Below are 19,994 nucleotides of genomic sequence, written 5' to 3'. Positions count from 1 at the left end.
AGATAGATAGACAAGATTTATGGGATTAGAAATTAAGAATTTCTTTCATTGTTTAAACAGAGAAACATGTACTAAATTATAGTATTTTTATGTATTATTTATTTATTTATTTATTCATAATCATACCTAGTCTTGATATATATCCAGATCGAATGCACCAAGGTTACTTCTAAATAGAAATGGTTAATATATCCGGATTGTCATTTCACTACTTTGGGAATTCTAAATTATTTGTAAGGCATGCAATGTCTTCTATTTTGAGCGGTTAGGTTCCTTGTTTCTCAAGAAAATCTGATAGGGTCATTCCCTAATTATTCATGGTAAAATATGATAGTAATGGGGTAGGTGTGATTTTAGTGAATCTCAATAATGTTTTTTATTTTTTGTTATTTGAGTCATTATCGTAAGTTGGAACATAATTTTCTCTAGTTCATTGATTGCTCTATGCTTTGCGTAGTCTGCACACATAAAGTTTTATACCATCCATTCCCAACCAAATTCATTACATACAAATTTTGCCAATTGGCAATCGACAGGTCAAACTGTCAAGGTTGGTGAGCTCATCAATTGTACTTAAATTAGCCTTATGTGAAGAGCCTTTTACTCTAACCATTGGAATAATAATATTATTATAAAATTAATGTACAACCATGAATTATTCTCTACAGAACTATTTGTTATGAAAAATGGGATCCAGTCCCATATAATTGAGTTTGAACCAAGCAAAAGACATAGGCCTTGGTCTTTTTTTTTTTTATACAGAGCTCTAGCTACTAATAAAAAGAGGTGAGATTGTTTTAAGGTGGTGTCAAAAACGAGAAAGAAAAAAAAAAGCCAAAAAAAGTAGGGAAAAAAGAAGAAGAAAGAATTGGTTGAACGAAAATCGATCCGTGATCCGATTAAGCTGAAACTTTGTCAGCAAGTTTATGATTTAGAGTTCTACATTGTAAAGATCGAGTTTAAAGCTTTTTAAGAACAAATCCAAGACGTATTTGTTGAGTAACCTATTTGGTGAGATTTCTCCAATTGTCTCTCTAGTTGTTGATTAGCTCTAGTTTTAGCTAGAGAAGAACATTGTATATCCATTATTTGATAATAGAGATTTTTTTGGTGATCCATGGTTTTTCCCTCTAAACTGGAGGGTTTTTCACGTAAATCTTGGTGTGTTTTATTTTTTCTGTGTTTTTTGTTATTGATTGTTGTCTATTGCTGTGGGTTTATTACGATACATCGCTTCTATGTTGTTGTGTTTATTACTTCAGGCCCAACAAGTGGTATCAGAGCGAGGGTTATTTTAAGACAACGATACAGAAGTAGCTCAAGACAGAAGTAGATTCTATTTGAGATCATTGAGGGTGATATAGGTTCTATAATAAAATTGACAGCATCAAATTATTTAATTTGAAAGCCTATGATGGAAGATCATTTATACTACAAAGATTTGTATGAGTTGGTATTGGGTGATTTAGCTAAACCAGTGATATGAAAAATGAAAACTGGAAGAAGTTAGGCAGAAAGACATTGGCTACAATAAAAAAATGGTTTGATATCAGCGTGTTTCATCATGTAGCGTAGGAAGCAGATACCCACATTGTTTGAAAAAAATTGACAGCATTGTATGAGAGAAAAATAGGTATGAGTAAAGTTATGCTTATTAAAAAGCTTACAACTTTACAGTACAGGGATAAATGATCTATTATATAGCACTTGAGTGATTTTCAAGATATATTTAATCGGATGACTACTATGGAGCTTAATATGGATGATGAAATAAAGGTGTTGTTTCTTTTGGGTTCATTGTTAGACAGTTAAAATACTCTAGTTGTGACTGTTCTTAATTCAGCTCCTGATTATAAGGTGACATTAGAGATGATAAATGACAGTATGCTTAATGAAGAAGCATGGCGAAAAGATGTAGACCCTAGGAATCAAGCTCTAGTCATAGAGAATAAGGGTAGAAACATCGATAGGGTCAGAACTTAAAAGGTCATAGTAAGTCTAAACATAGATCCAAGTCCAGAAATAAAGTAAAGTGTTTCCATTGTGGTAAAATAGGTCATATAAAATGACATGTAAAATCTTAAAGCAAGAGCGAAAAGATGAGAAAAAAAAAAGTTCAAATGATGATAGTGTTGCAGCACTGAATTCAGATAGTGATTCAGTTACTTTGATTTGTACACGTGGTGATTGTAATCATGTTGGTGATCCCGGCATTGAGTGGATAGTTGACACATGAACGACATATCATTGTATTCCTAAGAGAGAGTTGTCTACAACTTACAAAGCATGAGACTTTGGTTGCATTAAGATGAGAAACAAGAGTGTGTTACAGATTGTTAGGACTGGTGATATTATTGTACAAACTAGTATAGGCTGCATGTTGACTTTGAGAGATGTCAGACACATTTCAGATAAGAGAATGAACTTACTTGCTATTAATGTCCTTGATAAGGAGGGATATGAGAGTGACAAAAGAATGGGTAGTGAAAGCTTCTCAAAGGATCTATGGTAGTTGCAAGGGAAAAACTATGCTGCACAATGTATAAGACATGGATGTAATTGAACGGCAACCAGGTAAATGCCATTGAGGATGATGCTTTAGCAAACTTGTGGCACAAGAGGCTGGCACACATAAGCGAGAAGGGGTTACAGGTTTTGGCAAGATAGTCTCTCATTCCCTTAACCAAAGGTATGTCTCTTGATTCATGTGATTATTGTTTATTTGATAAGTATTGTAGGGTTTCTTTTCATAAGAGTTTTCGAAGAAAAAAAAAAGATTGGAATTGATTTATTTTGACATATGTGGTCCCATTGAGGTTGAGTCATTAAGTGGTAGTAGATATTTTGTTACTTTTATTGATGATACTTCACATAAGACTTGGATATATATGTTGAAATACAAAAGTCAGGTATTGTAGTATTTTTAAAAATTTCATTCCATGGTTGAAAGGATGACATACTTGCCCTTGAAGTGTATTCAAATTGATAATGGTAAGGAATACACATCTAAAGACTTTGAAGAGTATTGTTCAAAGCATGGGATTAAGCATGAGATGACAGAACTTGGAATACCACATCATAATAGTGTAATTGAAATGATGAATCACACCATTATAAAAAAAGTCAGATGTATGTTAAGGATGGCAAAATTACCAAAGCAATTCTGGGGTAAAGCAATCAACACAGCTTGTTATTTGCTTAACAGTTCACCATCAGTTCTTTTAGGCTTTGACATTTCAGAAAGAGTGTGGATAGGGAAAGATGCTTCATACTCTCACTTGAAAGTTTTTGGGTGTAAAGCATTCATGCATATACCGAAAGAGTAAAGGTCAAAGCTTGATAGTAAAGCCATACAGTATGTGTTTGTAAGATATAGTGATGAGAAATTTAGCTATAGGGTATGGGATCTAGTGAAGAGAAAGACAGTCAAAAGTAGAGATGTAGTCTTTCATGAAAAAAAAAACCATAGCAGATCTTGAGAAAAATGAGAAGACTACACAGGTTACTATTGAGTGTGATGTTTGAATACCGACAAAGGTTCCACAAGAAAGAGCCATAAATGATGGAAATGAGTAAGCAATAGAACTTGGAGATATGAATGAGCCAGCCATAGTTAATGATGAGCCAGGTGCAATCAGTTTTGAGTAGGAAGAGCAATCATTTCTACCTGAGAGTGTTGAGTAGGAAAAGCCACTTTCGGCATCAAGTAATGTAGAGTCACAGCCTAAGAAATCTACTAGAAAGTGTAGGTCATCTATCATGTATCCAAGTTTAGATTTTATTTTAGTTACTAGTGAGGGAGAGCCAGAGAACTTTTGAGATGTATAGGCTACTTTGAATAGAGAGCATTGGTTAAAAGTAATGAAAGAAAAGATAGAGTCATTGGGAAAAAATGATACTTATGATCTTGTTAAACTTTTAAAAGGGAAGAGGCCATTGAAAAATAAATGGGTGTTTAAGTTGAAAAAAGATGGTGATAAACTAGTGAGGTAAAAAGCTCGATTGGTGGTAAAAGGTTTTTCTCATAAACCAGGCATCGATTTTGATGAAATCTTTGCTCCAATTGTGAAAATGAGTTCCATTCGAGTGGTACTAGGATTAGCAACTAGTTTGAATCCCGAGCTTGAGCAACTTGATGTTAAAACTGCATTCTTGCATGGTGACTTGTAGGAGGACATTTATATAAATCAGCTTGAGGGTTTTGAAGTAAAAAGAAAAGAACACTTAGTTTGCAAATTGAAAAAAGCTTAAAACAAGCTCTGCAACAATGGTACAAAAAGTTTGATTCTTTTATGGTGAGTCATAGCTATAAAAGAACGGTAACGGATTCTTGTGTGTATGTCAAAAAATTCCTTGATGGTAACTTCATTATTCTCTTATCATATGTTGATGATATGTTGATTGTGGGATAAGATGTTGGTATGGTTCGCAGGTTGAAAGAACAATTGTCTAAGTCCTTTGACATAAAAGATTTAGGTCCAGCAAAGCAGATTCTCAGTATGGACATTATTCGGGATAGAAAAGTTAGAAAGCTATGGTTGTCACAAGAAAAATATGTTGAGCGAGTGCTTAGTAGATTCAACATGCAACATGCTAAATCAGTTAACAGTACCATTTTCATCTAAGTAAAAAATCTTGTCTAGTGTCTAAGGAAGAGCAATTAGCTATGTCTAGTATTCCTTATTCTTCTGTAGTCGGTTCTTTAATATATCTTATAGTTTGTACATGGCCTGACATTGCTCATGCAATTGGTGTCGTGAGCAGATTTCTTTCTAATTCAGGAAAAATTCATTGGGAAGAAGTGAAATAGATTTTTAGATATTTGAGGGGTACCTCAAAAATGTACTTGAGTTATGGAGTTTCACAACTAGTTCTAGAAGGGTTTACTGTTGCTGACATGGCAGGTGATCTTGATGATAAGAAATCTACTTCAGGGTATTTGTTCACTTTTACAGGAGGAGCTGTGTCTTGGTAGTCTAAGTTGCAAAAGTGTATTACTTTGTCAACTATAGAGGCTGAGTATATTACAGCAATTGAAGCAAGTAAAGAAATGCTTTAGATGAAATATTTTCTTCTTGAATTGGGATTGAATCAGAAAGAGTATATGGTGTTTTGTGATAGTCAGAGTGCTTTAGATTTGAGTAAGAATGCCATGTACCATGCAAGAACAAAGCACATTGATGTTAGATATCATTGGTTACGTTTAGTGATTAAAGAACCGTAGATGTTGTTGAAGAAAGTCCATACTGATGAAAATATAGCAGATATATTAACTAAGATACTTTCTAGGGAGAAGCTTGAGCTTTGCAGTAACTTGGCTGGAATGAGTTCCTTGGCCAAGATAAGTTCCAAATGAAACTGCTATGGTGATGAATCTCCTCCTAATGGGGCTGGAAGGGAAGATTGTTAGGAAAATGGGGTCCTGCCCCATGTAATTGGTTTTGGACTAAGCAAAGGCCATGGGCCTTGGTCTTTATTTTTATACAGAGCCCTAGCTACATAATAAAAAGAGGTAGGGTTGTTTTAAAGTGGTGTCGAAATCCAAGAAGAAAAAGAAGAAAAGCCAAAAAAAGTAAGAAAAAAAGGAGAAGGGAGAGTTGGTTGAACGAAAATCGATCTATGATCCAATTGAGCTGAAACTTTGTCAGCAGGTTTATGATTCAGAGTTTTACATTCTGTATGGTGAAGATCGAGTTTGAAGCTCTCTAGGAACAAATCCAATGTGTATTTGTTGAGTCATTTATTTGGTGAGATTTCTCCAATTGTCTCTCTAGTTGTTGATAAGCTCTAGTTTTAGCTAGAGAAAAATATTGTATATCCATTATTTGATAGTGGAGATTTTTTTGGTTGTCCGTGGTTCTTCTCTTTAACCTAAAAGTTTTTCCACGCAAATCTTGGTGTGTTTTTTTTTTTGTATTTTTTATTATTGATTATTGTCTATTGCTGTGGGTTTATTGTGATACATTGCTTTTGCGTTGTTGTGTTTATTGCTTCAGGCTCAACACTATCATGAGGCCTTTTACCTACATATTCAGGCAGATGAAGGTAGGTCATTTGTCAAGAAGCTAGACTAAAAAATAGTCCTACACTATATGAAGGAATTGCCACTTCCATTTGATGCATTCACATCCTTTTAGAGGAATTATTAGTTAAAGAAGAGAGGTTTTCGGTTGGCAGCAGGCTTTTTCTCAGGGTGGCTTCTTGCTGCTAGTTTCTAGTGTCATCGAGTCACTTAAGCAAATTCCTAACAGCTTCAGAGTAGAAGCTGACATTGTCTTGGTCCAAGATCCCACTTGAACAGTGGAGAAGCTAAGCCTCCGACCAGATTCATGGTATTTTTCTTTCTCTCCTTTTATCAATCCAATCCAAACCAAACTACCATCCCACATCCAAATTTATTTGTCCTTTCACATAACTAATCAGTAGTTTTTATCACAAGATAGACTTTGTCGTTTCTTCTTTACATACGTATCTTAAATGAACTAATTCGCAAGTTAAAAGTTAAAACAAGCATAGCTAGCATGGAGCTTGCTTCAGATTGGTAAAATCAGAGGCTGGAGTCCTCGAGCCTCATCCTTGTATCTTTCTCTCTCTGCTCTTTGCAACTTCATTTTGTTTCCTCTAGGCTCCTACCGCTCCCACTGCTCTTTTTTGCCTATACGACACATCTTATATGTACTCGCTGCATTTTTTCTTTGGCAATTCATTTCAGAAACCCCAAGCATGCATGGTATATATCAGTTGTATTATGCATGTAATGTATTGCAAACGCAATTTCGAAGTGTATACGATTTAACTAATTTGCGTCATGACGAGTCACGAGCTGGATACTATGAAATTGCCGTTTGCAGTTTACAGGACTGTTAAAAGAACTTTGAATTAGGCCGTGAATTCAAAGAAATCTATTCAGAATCTTGGGGAAACAATTCATTCCCTACTGGGATTCAAGTCACATCTAACTTCTACTTGGATCAAGTCAGTTTGTGATAAAATAAAAAATTTACCACATGAAGGATCAATCGGAAACAAAAATGACGAATCTGCTACTAATATGTCCAAGATAAAAGGTACCCCAATCCATTAATTCTTATCTGGCATTGATCCCTCTGCTTATTTTGCTTCCTCGCGTTAATCAATTACTCATCTTCTAATCCCTGCTCCACCCCATTGGATCAATAGAAGAACTCGCTGCCTTAACGTCAGGAGAAAATTTAGAACGTTTAGGACCGGTTGTAGCTTTGGATACGAGTAACCTCCTTCAAAAACTTGCTGATAATAAAAATAAACGATACACCTTTGACAACGTGTTCCAACCAAGTTCATGGATAGGTACCCTCCAAATCTTCCTTTCCCTTGATTTCAGTATTTTGTTTAATCTATATTTTCCTTATCCATGTGTCTTTAAATTTCAGAAGGAGTATTTTCAAAAGTTCAACCAGTCATCAAATCTGTCCTTGACGGTTACAATGCATGCATCTTTGCGTATGGTCAGACGGGAACTGGGAAAACCTTCACAATGGTGATGACTGTCTACTAACATTATACTGATACTATTATAACATAATTACTACATATCTTTTCAGATCATAAACTAAGCCATTGCATGGTGTCGTTGGTATGACATATATATATATATAGAGAGAGAGAGAGAGATTAACTTATACTGTGTAAAACTAAAAAAATTAACATATTTTTTTTATCATTGATTTGAACAAATCATAGATGAGATTAAACCATTTTTTGCTATTTTTTTTATTTTTTTCTCTTATTTTTCGATCTATTAAAATCAATGGTTAAAAAAATATGTAAAACTTTTTTAGTTTTATATTGTGTAAGTTGATCCATTATCGTATATACATACATATATATATGCATATATATATATATATATAATATAATTGAACTACTTATACTCACAGTTTACCTGAGTCAGTAGCTTCCAGAATCCATGTTAGAGATTTAATGTTATCATCAATTCAAATGGGCTGATTCTTGATCCAAACATACAGGAAGGTACTTCAGATTCCCCTGGAATACTGCCCCAGGTGATTGAGACTTTGTTTAAACAAGCAGTGGATAGTAACCGTACTTTCCTCGTAACATTCAGTGTGCTTGAGATTTATTTAGGAAATCTCAATGACTTGCTTGTACCACAGCCTATGACAGCAACAGATCCTCCGCCACCATGGTGAGTATTCAATACAGTTTGTTTAGTGCATTACTGCAAATGCCTGCTGATTGGACGCTGTGATGTCTGTGTGCAGCCTTTCAATTCAAAGAGATCCAAAGAGAGAAATTGGAATTAAGAACCTAGTTTCCATCCAAGTAAGCGACTTCAACGAAGCTTTAAAGCTGTATAGATTAGGATGCCGACACAGATCAGCTGCCTCAACAAATTCAAACACAACTTCAAGCAGATCCCATTGGTACGTTGTTTTTGTTGATCAGATTTTCAAGGATATTTAGAGCTCAGATTATCCATCTCGTTCTAGTCTCTAGAGGTCCTGTGACCAGAGCTGAGCTTGAGAACCATTACTGGCAGGCAAACTGCTTTTGATTTCTGATACTAAAATTCTGGGAAACGCAGAGTGAATAGCAATACAATGAATTTTCTTGCTTTGAGTATGTTGTATTTGTTGCTTCTCTCAGCATGATTCGCATCTCAATTACTTGCTTCGATGCTCCTGGGAGGCGACGAGAAACAAATAAAATTTGGTTAGTTGACTTTGAAGGAAGTGAGTGTGTGATGAAGTCAACAGCATGGGGGGAGAAGACTTGATGAAGGAAAAGCCATTAAGTTGTCTCTTTCTGCTCTTGGAGATGTAATAAAGCCCTTCAAAGGAAAAAGAACCACATACCATATAGGTAAAGTCTGAGACTAAATACAACCGGAGTTCACCGACGATGATTCAACCTGATCAAATGAATGATAGATTTAAACCTAAATTACTAGCTTTTTTTTTTAACAGGAACAGCAAGCTGACACAAGTTCTTAAAGATTCCTTAGGTAACTGATTCTTCTTCACTGAATTCCTTTTTCCATTCATCTAATTGTTTTATCTAAGAAGTTGAGTTCTAGGGTTAGAATGATAATTGGTAAAGCTAAGCTTTGTGCACTATACACCTTGAAAAATTATTGTGTCCATTCATATCTTTCAAGGGCTACCATTAAGGATGTTCTAACATGAATATAACAGCCAAAGGAAATTATTCAAGTTCATTCTTTCTCAGAAAGAGCCAGAGTAATATGAACAGATTAATTTAATTTGTTGGAGTATCTGATATTCATGTGAGGATTTTTTCATTTTATTGTCCTCAAATTAGTTCGCTTTTGTTGACCTTCTCATCTTATTATCTTTAGGTGAAGATTCAAAAGCAGTGATGCTTGTACATGTCAGTCCCAAAGAAGAAGATCTATGTGAAACAATCTGTTCATTAAATTTTGCAGCAAGGGTGAAAAGTGTTCATTTGGGGCATGAGGAGACCAATGTAAGTTACTTGTCTAGTTTCGTATAGTCATCTAACTTCACAACTTAATGTTACAAGTATCAAGTTTGATGATGCACAATTAACCTGTTAATGAGTTTCAAAACTGTGTCGTGTAGAAATAGTATAAATATTTTAGTAAATTCTAGATAAAAATGCGGAGATACTGCCAGCAAATACTGTGCATATAAATTGCTAGAACAGAAATTGAAAAACAAGGACAAAATGAGGGAGAAAGAAAATAAAACAAAGAAATCTCATAGATCTCTAGTCATAATGTGGATTTGAAGAAGCTGCATTAGGCTAGGCATTTCGTTTTTTAAGATAACTTGTCGAAAAGAAATATAAGAGTCCACCCAAATATCAGCAAGTATTCTGCTGTATCAAAACCATTCACTTGGAAGAAATGAATACTTAATGTTGAACATCAACACTCCTACTTATTAACGGGCATTACCTGGATGGTTTGAAATGATTGCCATCTCTGTACCTCATCTCATAATTTCATTTAGAAAACTCTTATATCTCATGATAAATCCATCTTTAGAACTTAAGGTGATCACTTGGATGAACCATAAAAAATCAGGATGTAAGAAGCCACAAGGAAGCTGCTATGAAAAATCTGCAACAGAAGATTGAAATGATTGAAGATGAACGTCAACATATTAGAAGAAAGATCAAAATGTTAAACGACAAATTAGGACTGACAAGGACAGGTCTATCTTTGGAAGATCAGGTGGAGATTTCTCATTTATCTACTGAAGGGCAACCTCCTGAGCTTGACGTCACGAAGAACAATATAGAAAATGTCACAGCAACTTCCCGATCACAAGTGCCTAGATTTATGAGATCAACAATTTTCAGCAGAAGAAAAACTGGGATGGAGCATCAACCTTCAGAGCGGAGAGATCCAATTCATTCAAGAAGGAGAAGACAATCATCTGGGCAAGCTAAGTTAGTGACTTTCCCAGTGATGGATAATTCAGAGTGCAACTTTGACCGCAGCATTTCAAGATCTACATGTGCAGTGGAGTTGAACAGGAAAACTATTATAGATAATGACACAGTATACAGCCAAGACACATCTGAATGTAACATAAAAATGGTTGTATTCCCAGAGCAGGACATATCACAAGTGACATTGAATCATCAAAAAATGGCCTGGGTTAGTCACCTTAAGAAAAATGGAAGCAGAAAATCAAGAAAATGCAACTCCACAACGGTTTTAAAGGTTGATCAATGGCTTGACTTACATAAGGATGAACCTATTATTAGTGATTCAGCTCCAAGGAACAAATGGGTTTTAGACATTCCTGTTGCAGAGAAATGTAGGTCAAATGGACCGAAAGAGGCAGAGATATTATGCAATGAAGGTATCTACTTATAACTTTGCAGTGCAAAGGTATCGCAACAAAAAGCAGAAGCAGACTCCTTTGGAGGTATTTGGAAGGTCGGTTTCTGAAAGGGTGGTGGACAAACAACCGAGAACATTACAGGATTTATTTGCTGAGGACTCAAAATCTAATATCATTTCTACACCTCATGCAAAAGGCCAGACAATGAAACACCAAGAAAACTCACCAGACGGCTCACTGATAGAGGACAATCAAGGTGGCAGTCTTTCTCTACCTCATTCTTGCTGTGATGGAATAGAACAATTTGATAATGAAGATGAAATCTATGCAACACCTATGGTGCAGGCAGTAAAAGACACAGCGCAATGTTCAGACAGTTCCATGATCAAGATTAGCAGGTACCAGTTTTCTCCATCTGACTTAGATAATAGTATCAGCAACTCACAAGAAATTGTTGGTGTTTCGGCCCAACCGTCGGAGCTAGAATGGTACCATAAACAAGTGATGGCTACAGAAGTTGGCGGAAAGGAAGACATGGCTGCCTTCTCTCAGTCCTCACCAAAGGAGATTAGACAAAATCTGTGCAGGCTGAAATCTCAAAGAGCGTTATTTATAGATGACATAAAACAAAAAGATCTCGGGATGACACTCATAAAATCACAGGAAATTACACAGAACGAAGGTAAGAATTTTGAGGCCTAAACCAAACAGACTCTTATCTCTAACTACGTTTATTTTCAACAAGTAACATGCACCTTAAACCGACTTATATCAGAACATAAAACGCAAGCAACGAACTAGCAACATATGATTACTGGAGTCATAAATCTACAGCTTTATAAATTGATTCTATTGTGTTTGTCTAGGAGCATGTTATATCCTAAGACAGAAAGCTCAGATTTCATGCGCCAGTGCTCTTCTAGTATTGAGATTCCTCGACTTGAGGTTCAATCATGACTTCTTCTATGGTCTAATACTTTGAAGCAGCACCAGTAGATAGCAGAATGACAAAAAGGAATTTCTACTTAGTTCTGCAGTAAAGTTGGAGGTTGAGCAAATAATAGGATCCAATGTTTGCACATAACCTTTGTGTTCCGATCCTTCTCTTGCATGTGCTAAGGTTTTAACCCAATAGGACAATGCAACATCTATGGATATTTGTGCCATATGGAGGTGCAATGAGATATTTTCACTTCATCTTAAGCGTCCTACAAGAAGTCTATTTCGAACTCTTTTCCACTGATGCAAAGAAACAAGAGTGAGAAAGTTCTGGATGCTCACTACGTAGGCTGAAGAAGCTACGCGGCCACAGTAAATATGTATGTATAAATTAATTTCTGACACGTGGGTACCCCATGGGGTCATTTAGATGCTTCAATATGATAAAGCAAATGTCAGAAACTACCTTGGTTACATGATTCTTATCTCATTTCAGAACTACTCTCTCTAATCTCATCTCATGACATAAAATGGAAACTGAAAGCTTAAACAAATGATATAATAGATAACATCAACTGCAATTTGCTACAAAATCTCTTATTTAAATCACATCCATAAGTTTAAAGTTTTCTGACCAACTTCATAACTTGTAAATTTAAGCCACTGTAATAACTCAAAAATCAGACCTCTCCACTCAAAGCTGTCTGCTTATTGTCTACGTGATCAAACTAGAAAACAATTATTTTCTCCTTTTCCTTTTTATGGAAAAAAAATTACAAAAAAAAAAAAACCTACTTCTAAAATCTCATCCAAAATCTCACTAAAAGAAAATGAAAAATTAGTGACAGTTTTGTAGCAGTGTTTCACTTACAAACACTGCTAGTTTTCTTATTTTTATAAAACTTAAGGTGTTTATTATCAAAACGTCACTAAATATTCAAATAGCGACGTTTTTACTTATAAACGCGACTCAAGACAAAAATTAGTAGCATTTATAAACTAAAACACCATAAATAATCCTTTCTAAAAAATTGGAGTGATTATTGAATGTGTTTTTGACATAAAACACCTTAAATAATTTCGTTAAAAAATGGATAGGAGATTACTGAAGGCGTTTTTGGCAGACAATGCTTTGAATAATCCCTTCATAAAAAATATAAGCGATTATTGAAAGTGTTTCTTGCAGAAACGCCTTTAATAATTCCACTAAAAAATTGCATAGGATTATTGAAGGCATTTTTTTTATAAAAAATGCCTTCAATAAATATTCTATCAAAATTTAAGGATTATATAATTGTTAACCATAAAGTCATAGGTTCGATCCCTCATTTTAGCTTCTTTTGAGTTTTTGAATGGATTATTTATAAGGGATTATTCTAGGCATTTTCTAGGCAAAAATGCCTTCACCAATCCATTTAAAAAATTTTGGAAAAAGAATATTGAAGGCATTTTCAGTAGAAAAATGCCTTTAATAATCCATAGAAAAAATTTAGAACGGACTCTTGAAGGCATTTTTGGTCGAAAGCGCTTCAATAATCTAATCAATAAATTTTTATAAGGGATTATTGAAGGCAATTTTGGTAAAAAACGCATTCAATAATATTTTGTTAGGGATTATTCAAGGCGTTTTCTTGCTAAAAATGCCTTCAGTAATCCCATAAAAAAAACTTTGGTTTAATTATATATGTGAAGTTAATTGTAGGTTTATGCCCATAAAACATTTGAAGTTAGTTGTAGGTTTTGCCCAAAAAATATTTGGTTTATATATGTGATACTACGAATTACATTTTGAAATTTATATTATTAACATTGTTATATTTCAATAAATTGATCACACATCCAAATTTAAAACTGATAATGTTGTCATATTAATATATTTTTTTAAATAATCATACTCAATATATGTGTATTCATATAAAACAAATATATACCAATAACATTAAACCAATACCTCAATCTACAAACTTAAATTATCCATTTAACATGGCATGTTAAAAACATTATAACAAATGATCCTCATATATTTACATTCAACCAACAATGTCCAACCTCAAGGTTTATTTATAAATGACAATACATACCCACACCACTCCTTACTGACTTCATCAAGTTCCTCTACTGTGAAACTTTCTTTACTCTCCTACAAAAAAAAATAAATCAAAAGTAAATGTTAATAAACAAGAATATAATTTAGCTTTTTATTTTTTGAAAATATAACGACTTTATGAAATTTATACTAACCTTAAATGGTGTGGTCATAAAATCATATAAAATTATCTCCCGTATAAAAACAAGGATATAATATCCACATTCAGTATATCCGGGTTGACGAGGTACTTGAAAATTAAATTTAGTGGGTTTAGGAAATATTTATCTATACAAACTTAGCATAAAAAAATAAATTTCATATTTACCGGTAATGACACCCTTTTTTTTTTTTTTTTGCCTTCTTATCAAATGCAGATATTACCCTAAATTAAAAAGAAAAAAAATTACTTAATACATAAATAAAATTACTTATGAAAAAACTAAAGATATATAATATAATAACATGTAATACCTCTTTATAAAAGTTTGAATGTTGGGGTTAGGCATCACCGTTGGTTGAGTTAAATTAAGTATGGCGTTAAGGATTTGGTATCAATCATAATAAGCTACCAATGACGATTGCAAAATAATAAGAATGATATACTCAAATTAGGCATCATATCAAATTTGAGTAAGGTTAGAATAATTATATGTATGAATACAACTTACTGCGTATTATACGGGAGCAAATAATAATCAACTGGTTTTTTTCATGCATTCAATCACATTATTAGCATGAAAAATGACTATGCCATTCTACTCACTAATGAAGTTGGAGTTAGCGAATCTAAATCTGTGGGTCGTTTGTCTCATCTTGACCTCTTTATATAGGAAGCTGAACGATAACAATCAACAACACTAGTTAGTAATACACCGTAATATAAATTAATACATATTGAGTTTGTATATTTGTATTTATAAGCTAATCTTATATAAGCAACAATATCAACAGCTGATATTTCATCCAGTTCATAAAATTCTTTAACTTCATCCACACCAATGTAAGAAAATGATGGTTTATCAAATAACCCTTTCTTAAACTTAATGGTTATGCAATTTCCTCCAGATAAATAATTGAGTGAATAATTAGATAACTCATCCATGGTAGCTTAAGCAAAGGTCATACTCTGAGTCCCAACATCCTACTACAATATATAATGAAATATAAGTATTAAAACCAAATCAATAAATATAATAAATAAATTAATATTAAACTTATAAACAAAATCATACTTCATGGCTGGTAGTGGAGGTTGGGTTCCTTGCCTGACTTGCAATGAAAGCTTGTCCTAGGTGGATGATGCTATCCAACTAGCCTATAGGCATGCTATGCTACATTGCTGCTAACATGGCCTCTAAAGTAATGAGTTTTTGTTGTTGCTTATTGAAACGTTACTCTTGGTAATCAAGTTATTGCTGTTGTTGCTTAATGATTGCTTCATATTATGCATTTGTCATTCGAGGGATTTTGAGCTGATTACTAAAAAACTTTGATGGCAACACAAATTTACCAACCCCACAAACTCAATCAGGCCTTTCTTTAGCTCATAATGCTAAAGACAATGGATCTTTACCATACTGGGTTACCAGTTCACCAAATTTAACTTTGGTAGCATAATCATCTTAAAAGATAATAATAAGATGGGTTGTAACAATAAATCTATATAAGCTAGTATAATGTCATGCATACAACTACAATGCCAATCATACATGATATTAAACAAGTAGTTATACATACAATTTTTTTAGCCAATTCTTTAGGTGCTTCATCTGTAAATGATCCATCCTTTCGCAGATGTCTTTGTTTCCAGACATCCCATTTGAAAACTTTGGTGTCAAAGCTCTCTGATTCCTAATAAATTATCGTAATATAAGAATCAAAATCTATGAAATAAATGCTCATAAATATTCATTTATGAGTATAAAATAAGTGTGCGAATACTTACAAGCTCATACTTCACATTTGCATGTCTCTTTCTCGCTATCCAATGGTGATATATTTGTTTGGCCTGAATGTTCCTTTGGTTTTCTTTGATTTTCTACAAAAGAAAGAAATTACATCAATCACATATGAAGATATTAAATATATTGCATAAAATCTTATAAACAATTTTTTTGGTAATGGGTTTGCGTACTGAGAAATCTTCTTATAGTTGATCTTGAACAAAATTTCTTTAATCTTTAACACTTATAATATTTGCATATGACGTAGATGGAACGACCAATACATCACCTTGATTAGCGAGCGGTAAAATATATTGGGTTGTCAATCTGCTTTTAAAGTCTCTAAACGCTTTCCCAGCAGATTGCAACACAAGTTTCTTATAGTCAATTGAGACGTCGAACCATTCCTAAATAATTTAACACAATTGTTATGAACACATTGAATTTCAATTAAATGATCATTTAACAAATTTTATGAAATAGTTGAATAAACATACCACAACCAACTATCATATACCAACTTTTAGATCATCAGAAACTCATCGCCAATTGGTGTACATAATTGAAATGCTACTATGAACGATGACACCAATATGAGTAGCCAACTTGGTAGCTTCATTAGACATAGGCTGTCCACATTGATTGAAGTCTATATGAATTTTTGTGTCACTCATTTTAATTTTTTTATTTCGTCCCTTTCCTTTTCTTTTTGGTACGATAGAGATAAATAAACGCCTAGTCAAACTAAAAGTGTTTATGGGGTTTGGTTTAGTTAATGCAACTTTTAATTATTCTCTGTACTAGCAGTTTGTGATTCCGAAATTCAAGATAAGGGAATGAATATAAAAATTATAAGTGAAGGCATTTTTCTAGCAAAAATGCTTTCAATAATCCCCTTAAAATTTGATTATGAGTTTATTGAAGGTATTTTTCTAGCAAAAACACCTTCAATAATCTGCTTAAAAATGGACTATGAGCTTATTAAAGGTATTTTTCTAGCAAAAATGCCTTTAATAATCCCCTTAAAATTTATTTACGAGCTTATTGAAGACGTTTTTACTAAAAGATGCCTTTAATAAACCCAAAAAAATTTTTTAAAAAAAATTATTTAAAGGCGTATGATGCAAAAAACACCTTTAATAAAATTTTCTAAAAAATTAGTGAATTATTAAAGACATTTTTAGTAGAAAACCGCCTTCACTAATATTCCTCTGATAAAAATAGAGCGAATTATTAAAGGCGTATTATATAAAAAATACCTTTAATAAAGTCCTTCAAAAAATTTGAGAAAATTAGTGAAGGCATTTGTAGCTAAATATACCTTCAATAATCCCCTTAAAATTTTACTATGAGATAATTGAAGGTGTTTTTTTATTAAAAAATACCTTTAATAATCCTAAATAATTTTTAAAAATAATTTATTAAAGGCATTTTTTTTAGAAAATCTCTTCAATAATTTGGTCCATTTTTTCAATACCTTGTTTATTGGAGGCATTTTATGCTAAAAACGTCTTTAATAATGCTGCCCATAAACATGATGACCATTATTAAAAGCGTTTTATAAAAAACACCTCTAATACTTTTGAAGATGAGATTATTGAAAGCGTTTTTAGTTAGATACACCTTAAAAAAATAATCTCATTCAAATTTAAGGGGATTATTGAAGGCGTTTTTTATAAAAAATCGCCTTCACTGATATTCCCCAAATAAAAATGGAGGGGATTATTGAGGGCATATTATGCCAAAAAATGCTTTCAATAAATTTCTTCAAAAAATTTGAGGGAATTAGTGAAGACGTTTGTAATAAAAAATGCCTTTAATAATCCCATTAAAATTTTACTACGAGGTTATTGAAGGTATTTTCACTAAAAGACAGCTTTAATAATTCAAATAATTTTAAAAAAGAATTTATTGAAGGTATTTTTTTAAAAAAACGTCCTTAATAATTCAATCCATTTTTTCAATACCTTGTTTATTGAAGGTGTTTTATGCCAAAAACGCCTTCAATAATTATGTCCATAAACATTATGACCATTATTAAAGGTATTTAATAAAAAAAATACCTCAAATAATTTTGAAGATAAGATTATTAAAGGCATTTATAGTTAGAAATGCCTTAAAAAAATCATTTCATTAAAATTTAAAGGAATTATTAAAGGTGTATTATGCAAAAAAATGACTCCAATAAATAAGGTATTACAAATTTCAGGCAATTTGTGAAGGTGTTTGTAGTAAAAAATGCTTATAATAATCTCGTAGTCAAAATTTATAATGAGTCTCGAAGGCATTTTTGGTAGAAAATCACCTTCAGTGATAAAAAACAAGTAAAGGCATTTTTTTTACCAAAAACGCTTTCAATAACAAATTATTAAAGGTGTTTTAAATAAAAGACGCCTTTAATAATCTAGCCCAAAATTATTACAGCGATTATTGAAGGCGTTTGTTTGTTGAAAATGTTTCTATTTGTTAGATGTATGCGCGTATGTCTTACAAACTCCAATAAAATTATCCCCAAACTTAGTGCATTAAATCACCAACTTCAAGCTTCATCTTCATTAATCTATTATTTCTTTTTTCAGACCAACTACAATTTACTTTCCCTTTCCTTTAGCTTTTAGTATTCGAGCTTTGTCTTTTAGAAACTTATTTTGACTATTCCTTAGTTATTTACTTTAGTTTTTACTTCATTATACTATTCCTTTAGCTTTTGCAATTTGTGATATTTTTTTGGTTTAAAAATTTTCTCCAAAACCCACATTCTTTAAATACCCATTTGGAACCCATCATCCACTTCCCTTTCTCTTTCCCTTTCATTTTCTTCATTTTTTGGGTTTTTTCTAAACTAGTTTTACCTTATTTCAACCCCAACTACAAATACTCTAGGGTAATGTCTGGGTTAGTAGTAGAGTTTTAAATGCTTTATATCAGGTAGCTAAGAAATTACTTCACAACAAGAAGTTTTGGTTTTTTGTAAGTACTGACCTTATTATTATTATTTGTTTAAAACATAGTAAACTTAAGTATTTTACATGTTCGTTTCATATAAATTATTTATATAAATTTGGTTTGATAATATAGCAAGTACTAAATGGATAAGAGTTGGATGCAAAAGTCAAGATTAAGTCAAGAGTATAGAGATAGAGTGGAAATTTTTCTTAACTTTGCATTTGAGAATATAAGTGTAGATAATATGATAGTATGCCCATGTGTGAAGTGTGCTAATATCGATTGGCAAATGTGTGAAGTTATTTTTGAACATTTAATTTGAATTGGATTTGTCTCAAGATATGTTAATTAGTATTTTTATGGAGAGTCTGTATCATCAAGGTCTTCCACTAGAGTTCTTTCAACTTCAAGGGCTTTCCAACACCAACATGATCCTTTTATAGCAGATGACATTGAAGGCATATTGCGAGATGCTTTTAACATTCATAACCAATATTTTCATAATCTGTCTCCCTAAAATGATGGATTTTATTAGTCTAATGTTGAAATGAATGAATTTGGTGAACATGGGATAGGTGTAGGTCACCAATAACCTAGAGGAAAAGCATCAAAGTTTTATAGGTTGCTTGATGATATGAATGAAGAACTTTATGATAGATCGAAGCATTAAAGGTTATCTTTCTGTGTTTATCTTTTTTACTTGAAATGCTTATGTAGATGGATGGGAAACTCTCTGAATTTATTATTAAAGTTTATGAAAAAAATATTTCCTTTTACAAAAATCTCTGAATCTTATAAGGAATCAAAGAAAATGACTAAGGATTTGGGTTTCGAATATGAAAAAATTCATAGTTATCCCAATGATTGCATGCTATATTGGGGTGATAGAAAAAATCAAAACTTTTTTCATTTGTGCGGTTTTTCTCGTTAGGTGGGTAAAAACTTCGATGAAAGGTTGAATGAGGATGGTGATGAGGTCTATGTAAAAAAAAAGCCTGTTAAGGTTTTATGCTATTTTTGATTAATACCAAGACTTCAATGATTCTTCATATCTTCAAAAACTCTAGATTTAATAAGGTGGCATCATGAGAAGTGAATGGATGATAGATCATTAAGGTATCCTGCAGATTCTTTGGCATGAAAATCATTTTATTCTAGGTTTTCAGACTTTGCATCTAATCTTTGAAATGTTATGCTTGGACGAGCATCTAATGGATTCAACTCATTCAAAATGAT

The 19,994-nt window shown here is 32.7% G+C and overlaps 1 protein-coding gene and 1 long non-coding RNA gene across 3 annotated transcripts in view; one reads left to right on the top strand and one right to left on the bottom strand.

Annotated features, from left to right (window-relative positions):
* Positions 1-4,897: 4,897 nt before the first annotated feature.
* LOC111303977 (kinesin-like protein KIN-14B) lies at positions 4,898-12,247 on the top strand. Its single transcript, XM_089742414.1, has 11 exons — positions 4,898-4,971; positions 5,997-6,045; positions 7,413-7,487; positions 8,010-8,188; positions 8,265-8,426; positions 8,650-8,735; positions 9,362-9,489; positions 10,073-10,594; positions 10,667-10,865; positions 10,897-11,523; positions 11,708-12,247. The coding sequence occupies exons 1-11, from the start codon at positions 4,898-4,900 to the stop codon at positions 11,821-11,823; spliced, it is 2,217 nt and encodes a 738-aa protein (XP_089598540.1). The 3' UTR covers positions 11,824-12,247.
* A 1,797-nt stretch (positions 12,248-14,044) lies between these two features.
* LOC111302806 (uncharacterized) overlaps positions 14,045-19,994 on the bottom strand; it is a 40,086-nt gene continuing 34,136 nt past the window's right edge. The window contains exons 3-5 of one of the 2 annotated variants that reach the window (XR_016326443.1): positions 15,815-15,907; positions 15,607-15,720; positions 14,045-14,703 (exon numbers count right to left, since the gene is read on the bottom strand). This is a non-coding gene — a long non-coding RNA (uncharacterized LOC111302806). The remainder of the gene's footprint in view (positions 14,704-15,606; positions 15,721-15,814; positions 15,908-19,994) is intronic. The other variant, XR_016326444.1, reaches the window with a different exon arrangement.

Source organism: Durio zibethinus, chromosome 13, assembly GCF_047325235.1.
Source record: "Durio zibethinus cultivar Kanyao isolate XHJ-2024 chromosome 13, ASM4732523v1, whole genome shotgun sequence".
NCBI classification, from domain to species: Eukaryota; Viridiplantae; Streptophyta; class Magnoliopsida; order Malvales; family Malvaceae; genus Durio; species Durio zibethinus.
Note: the sequence above shows the minus strand (reverse complement) of the source record. Positions and strands in the feature narration are given on the sequence as shown.

What these genes read in the sequence shown, in the direction of transcription:
- LOC111303977 (XM_089742414.1), top strand. Translation starts at nt 4,898, where the DNA reads ATGGCAGGTGATCTTGATGATAAGAAATCTACTTCAGGGTATTTGTTC. An exon ending in TGGGGCATGAGGAGACCAAT is followed by an intron (nt 9,490 to 10,072) that starts GTAAGTTACTTG and finishes ATAAAAAATCAG; the next exon opens with GATGTAAGAAGCCACAAGGA. An exon ending in GGAAATTACACAGAACGAAG is followed by an intron (nt 11,524 to 11,707) that starts GTAAGAATTTTG and finishes GTGTTTGTCTAG; the next exon opens with GAGCATGTTATATCCTAAGA.